Source organism: Cervus canadensis, chromosome X, assembly GCF_019320065.1.
Source record: "Cervus canadensis isolate Bull #8, Minnesota chromosome X, ASM1932006v1, whole genome shotgun sequence".
Lineage (NCBI taxonomy): Eukaryota > Metazoa > Chordata > Mammalia > Artiodactyla > Cervidae > Cervus > Cervus canadensis.
The window spans coordinates 38,384,764-38,390,835 of record NC_057419.1 but is presented as its reverse complement, the minus strand read 5'-3'; the positions used below and the strand labels follow the sequence as shown (position 1 = coordinate 38,390,835).

The 6,072-nt window shown below is 55.9% G+C and overlaps 1 protein-coding gene across 5 annotated transcripts in view; it reads right to left on the bottom strand.

Annotated features, from left to right (window-relative positions):
* Positions 1-3,066: 3,066 nt before the first annotated feature.
* Positions 3,067-6,072, bottom strand: part of LOC122434639 (uncharacterized protein CXorf49 homolog) — a 31,923-nt gene continuing 28,917 nt past the window's right edge. For 2 of the 5 annotated variants that reach the window (XR_006267434.1, XM_043458236.1), the window contains 2 exons: positions 3,336-3,377; positions 3,067-3,231 (listed from right to left, as the gene is read on the bottom strand). Coding sequence is in view for 3 of the 5 variants with exons in the window: in XM_043458236.1 (XP_043314171.1) it covers positions 3,337-3,377 (41 nt within the window). In the remaining 2 variants the exon portion in view is untranslated. Of the gene's footprint in view, positions 3,232-3,335; positions 3,378-3,940; positions 3,987-4,256; positions 4,334-4,878; positions 5,036-5,629; positions 6,047-6,072 lie in introns of all 5 variants that reach the window. The other 3 variants (XM_043458238.1, XM_043458235.1, XR_006267433.1) reach the window with 3 other exon arrangements.

Genomic DNA, 6,072 nt, shown 5'->3' with positions numbered 1-6,072 from the left:
CTGGCAGATACCTCAAGAGGACTAGGGAGGAAGAAGTGATGGGCTTGGAACAAAAGGGGGGTTCAAACCTACAGGTCTGTTCTTCATCTGCATCTGAGCAGGACTTACCAGGCCTTCAATATTGCACAAGCACAAGGGCACCAAGCACAACACAGTCATTCAAACACTGGGACAGCACAGGGACTGGGATAGTTACCCAGGGACAGTCAAGGTGGAAAATCTGGCAGCCCCAGTGTGCCCGGCCGGATCTGGCCAATGCAGGTGAGACCTACCTCACATTAAGTCAGCTGAGTAGCAGCCTTTATTGCATCTGCAAGCATAACCAACTGTTACCACGCAAAGGAAAATACAAGCCAACTGCAGGGATTAGTACTTGGACATTTTGGGGCAAGATTACCGTGCTCACCACCCGAGGTTCCCTCTTCAAGACTCATCTACTCTACCTTCTTTGTTTGCGCCAATCTCCTTCAAGAGTCCAGAAAGAGAGGTAGACCTGGGGCTGGTACTGGTGGGGTGTGGGTGTGATGGGGAGGGAGCATCTTCCCAGGTGTTGGACAGGTAGCAGAATCAGGCAGGATGGGGCCTAGGGCTCTCCAAAGCAGCTGTCACTGTCTCCCAGGCTGGAGAAGGGGCATGAGGGGGAAAGGCAACAGGGGTGCACTGAATGAGGCCGGGCTTCTGCATTCCTCCTACCCCCTGGGGCCCAGATGGATTTCATTAACCTGTGCCTCAGGCCCTGCCACAGATTTTCCACTGGAACTGGAAGGCTTGGGGCTGAGCCAAGGCCTGTGATGTCTATGTTTCCAGCAACATTATAGTGAGGTAGTTGGTCTGAACTGTGTGCTCAGAGGAGGGAAGGGAGCCTGGTAAAAAGTGAACGAGGGGTTGTGTTCACGCCTTCGCACCTCCACTTCCATGAGCTTCTCTATTTCCTCACCCTGGTGACAACAGTCCCGGGCCCCTCTCTGCCCAAGGGTGGTGCTGATGCTGGTGCTGGACTTCTCCCCGGGCACAACTTACCTACATGTCTTTGTGGGCAGAGACCTCAGCTGGACAGTCTCTGCCAAATTTACTCACTCAGACAACAGTGAGATGGGCTACACCACCAGGCAATGACCACTGGATCAGCTGTAGACTAAGTGATCAAGCCCACCTGCTCCAGGAAGGGATCTGAGTTGAAGGACTAAGTCCCACACATGTTCTTTTCTGACCCTGAGGTCTCTGACGGTTCCAACCCACACATAGTCTGTCCACCTGGCCTCATGCCAAGAGGCCTGGAAGGGAATCAACGTGAGAATATGGGGGAAGTGCTCCCCATTGTCCAGGTGCAGTCACTCCTAACTTCGCTTCCTCATGGCACCCTTCTTGCCCCTGCCTCGGGTAACTCATGTTGGGCGGTCTCCTGTTTCTAAGATGAGCAGCAGTATCCCTGGTACTCTCCAGAGCCACCCTTCCCATTTTCATTCATCCACACCCTCAGCAGTTGGCAGATATCATAGAATGCCAAGGTAGGATCCAGAGCCTCCTCCAGCGACTCCAACTCTGTGAGTCCCAACACCCTGTCCTGAAGTTTGGTGACTCCTGCATCATACCCCTCCTACGTTTTGGGACGTGACAACACCCCTTAAATATTGGAGATCCGACCCTTGCTTTGGCTCACTCAATGCCTTACTGAATCTGGACCAGTCTCTACTTTCTTTTCTCCCCGAATCACATCCTTATACCTCAAGGGCATTATCCTTGCTGACTTTTATTCACACAGAGAGATGTCCAGGCACCAACTCTGAATGTGCTACCTACCCTCATACCCCCTTCTGTGTAATAAAACCCTGGTCTTTCAGGAATGGTGTCAGGCAGAACCTACCCTCAGTTCACTCAAACACAGATCTGTCTCTCTGAGTCTCAGGCTGGCAAGTGCTCCCCAAATTCCAGCGAGGGGGAAATTGAACACAGAGTTCAGACTCATTGTCATGTGCCCCAAAGAAGTAGTCTGGGATACTGAGCTGGGATACTCTGGGAAATATCATTTGTTGGAAGATCTGTCATGGGTCTGGTGGAACAGTATTTGACAGGGACCCTGCAAGAACAGAGACCTACTAACCACACTTGCCATAGAGCATGATGGGCCCATTTCCACTCAAGGGTATAGAGAGGCTCAGGCTGGAGGCGAGGGTGGTCAGCTGGCTAGGGCAGGGAGGATGTGAAAACACTGAGGACTCCACCATCCATCTCTAGCTGCCAGGGTGCAGTCTGACCCAGGTTGGCACCAAACAGATGCATCTCCTGACCTCCAGCCCAGAGACTAGCCTGTCTCCTGTGTTCCCTGTTCCTTCCCTCCGGCTCCCCAGCTCACTGGGTCCAGTCTTCATGCCCAAGCCCTTAACTGAATCCAAAGAAGGAGAAGCGAAACTCTTGGTGCCTGAGTCTCAGGGGCGAGGGCTAAAGAGGAGAGGAGGACTGTGTGCAGGTTCGAGCGTGCAAGGTGGGACTGGGGCGGGGGTGGAGACGGTACAGGCAGTAGGGACTCCAGTGAGAGGGCAGAGCCTGGGAAGGGAGAGATGAGGGCACCTGTGCCTGTTTCCACCTGCTGAACTACACGTGCACGCAAGGTCACCAATGGCAAGTCAGGGGAGGGATCGAGGGTGCTCCAACAGGAAAAGAGAGTGGTCAGGGTAAGTAGGACAATGAGTCCAGAGCGACTGGGAGGATGGCTAGGGGCTCTGTAAGGGGGCCAAGTGTTCCTTCCAATGGGGAGGCAGAATGTCAGCAATGGATGGGATCCGGCAAATCCCAGAGGAGGGTGCTTAAGAGAACTACAAGAGGGCTTTTAGGGGAATGGGAGGATGTGCCAATGTGGCCAGACAAGGCCCTCAGTGAACCCAGACCGGGAGCACTCCATTGCCCTGCTGGCCCGGATGGGAGCAGAGGCTGACCCAGAGTCCCCACCACAGGATGCCAGAGGTCCTGTTCTGCAACAGGCTCTAACATGGAGTGGCTCTCCACCAGGCCTTGCCCCACTCCCCCAACCCCTACCCCCCAGAGAGAGGGCAGAACACAGAGTATGAGAAGTCCTTTAATCAAAAACTGCTGTGAGACTGGGGCAGAGAGGGGGCAAAACAAGGGGCAGAGGATGCCCTGGTGGAGGCAGAACAAGAGGCAACGAGCCTGGCCACAGCTCGCCAGCCCCGGAGGTAACAGCTGCTCCTCTTGCAGGAAGATACTGGGCTCAACCTGTAAAACAGCAGAGTCAGGGAAGAGCCTCAAGCCAGGGCCAGCCCACAGCCCTGCTCAACACCCAACGTTGTGGGAAGGGGTATGCAGTGTGTAACACTCACTTCAAACGATCTGGAACTTGTCAGCCAGGTACCGCATGGAGGCTGCAACAGGGAAAGGCATAAACAGGTGCTCCAGACAGACGGACACAGAAGCCTGAACCCCTGTCCCCGTGGGGAACCACCTAGCCCTGCAACCTGAAACCCACCTACCCCCAGCCCCGATGCAAAGAGCTCTGGGCCTGATCACTCCCCACTACCGGAATTAAACGTGGAGCCATTTCCTGAAAGGAAACAAAATGTGCCGGCAGCTCTCAAGCTCGGGGCCACGCCCGAACCTTTCAAAAATTGTCTCGCAAGCAATCCAACAAGATCCTTAGAGGCCACACCAGATCAACAAGGCATCTCTACAAGTCCTATCAGAAGGAGCTCTCTAGGACTCGTCTGGCTGGCAGAGTGTGCATGCAGTCCGCACAGTACTTTGCTACTTGTCCGCACGCCCAGCTGAACATGGACCACGTGCTCCAGGGACAGGCTTCATAGGTTCTCCTCCCCACAGGAACGCTGATCGCTACAAGGCCCCCTGCACCTGCAGCCCACCCCACTCCAAGGGCCCACCCCAATTCTGCACTAAGAACCCGCTGCTCTCTGTCCCTGGTTCCTCATACCAAGTTGCTCCTTAAGGTCATCTATTTCTCTCTGTAGCACCAGACACTAGGCCACCAGACACAGGAAGAAGAGAAATGGTTAGTATACACCCGCCTCCCCTCTCCTCCTCCTCTCCTCTCCCCCGGGCCCTCCATCCCAAAGCCAGGTGTCTAGACTGGCAAGGGAAAGACTTTCCTCAGTGGAAAGGAGGTAGGCTCCCTCCCTGCGGTGTGGGATGGGATGGGGGTGGGGGGCCCACACATGTCAGTTGCACTTGGACCCAGATCCCACCATGGGGTTTGGGTGTGTATTTCCAGGAGCCAGAAGAAGCATTACCCGAGGACAGCCCTGCCTTCCGCGTAGCTGCTCCTGCCTTCTCGGTCTTGGGGGATGGTCAGTTGGTTCCTGGTCACCTGACAGGGAAAGGACACACAATCCAGCTTCCCAGGTACCCAGGGAGGTGGAAAGGCCCAGGCCAGGTCTAACGTGAGGTAAGGGAGTACCACCCTCTGCCTAGCATTAGGCCTCCCCTGCTCTGCCCGGCAGGCAGCCCAAACCTTCTCTCTGGGCCTGCCCCTCTTATTCCTCAGGGGCAGCCATTTCACCACGATGGTCACCAAAGACTGTGTTTCTGGGTTCAAGCCTCCCAGAGCAGCAGCCACAGCCAGCACCTGGGAGACCAATGTGGGCAAACAGCACTTCACAGAAAAGGCTATTAGCCTGCAGGTCTACGCCCAGAGTAGCTGTTGGGGCACTGCCACCGATCACCCCTGACAAACAAATCCCACACAGAAGGTGATGGGGCCAGGTCCAGCCCTGGTGACACCCTGTTTCTCATGGGAGAAGCGGCCTGACAGCAAGGCTGAGCCCCCAGATGAGAGAGAGAGAGAGTCAGAGACAGAGGTTTCTGCCCTCACCCCTGGCCTCCTCCCCCCATATCAAAACCCAGGACACTCACCTGAGGGGCCAGGCCCTCTGGGCCTGACTTCTCCCTTGTTCATGGCCACGGGCTCTGAGTTTCCTGAATCCTGTGCGCCTCGGATGTTGAGGTTGGCGCCGCTGGGTTCTCCATGATGCACCCATGGACAAGATGGCCCCGGCCTGTCAGTGGTCAGCTAAAAACAAAGATTTCTCACTGATCTGGAGTAAGGATGTGTGTGCGTGCACGGGTGTGTGTACCAGTGCATTTATGATCTATGCCTGTGTGTGTGAGAGCTCATGTGATTCAAGACGGAGCTGAGGCAGGGAATTGGAAAGAGAATTGAAAGGCTGATCTCTTCAGCACATTCCCTGTCAGTCAGCCCCAGGCCAGCAGGCAGAGCTGAGCTGGGGACAGCAGTGTGGCACTGAGAAAGCCTGGGGCCCCTGCAAGGAAGGTTTGGGGAAGAGCTAGGAAGTAGGATTCAGGAAAGTGATGTGTCTAAACACCAAAGCTCTGTGAAGCTTTTAAGGGGTCCCCTCAAATCCATTCAGCTACCAGCTCTCCCTTCCACTCCAGCGGCAGCCTGGTGGAGGAGGCTGGAAACCGGCCGAGGGTGGAGAACTGAGTCCAGCACACCCAAAGTGCTACCTTAACGTTTGTCCCTAGTAAAAGGACCCCAATGGCATCCTAATGAACCAGTGACCGAGGGTCACCCAATGACGACCCCTGCGGGATGGAGGGTAGGAGGCCTAAGAGTGGGGAGAGAGGAGGGGCTTGGCTTACTCACTTGGCCCTTTGGGAATGGATCTCTATTTGGGTCGTTGTCTTCTCCGGACACCACCATTACTGCCACCAACTCCCGGGCCTGCCTAGCCACGGGTTTCTTCCCAGCGCCGGTGTGCTTGGACTCTTCAGCTCCCCAAGGGACCAAGGCATACTTCTTGGACCTCCCGAGCAGCGGGATGCCGGAGATTGGGGGGAAGGTGGCCGGTTCCAGGGGAGTGGCCGAGATTCCCTGCCCCCAGGAAGGGAAGGTTCTCCCCGCGGCAGGTTTGGAGTCGCCCCCAAGGGATTTCTTCTCCTGGACCCCCTTCCTCCTAGGAGTGGGCCGCGGCCTGCTGCCTGTAGCGGCAGCTGCAGTAGCTGATGCTACTGCCACTCCCGGGTAGCTGGGCAGGCTTCCCCCTTTCCCCCAGAGCACGCTCTGCATTTTCACAGGGGGAGAGGCAT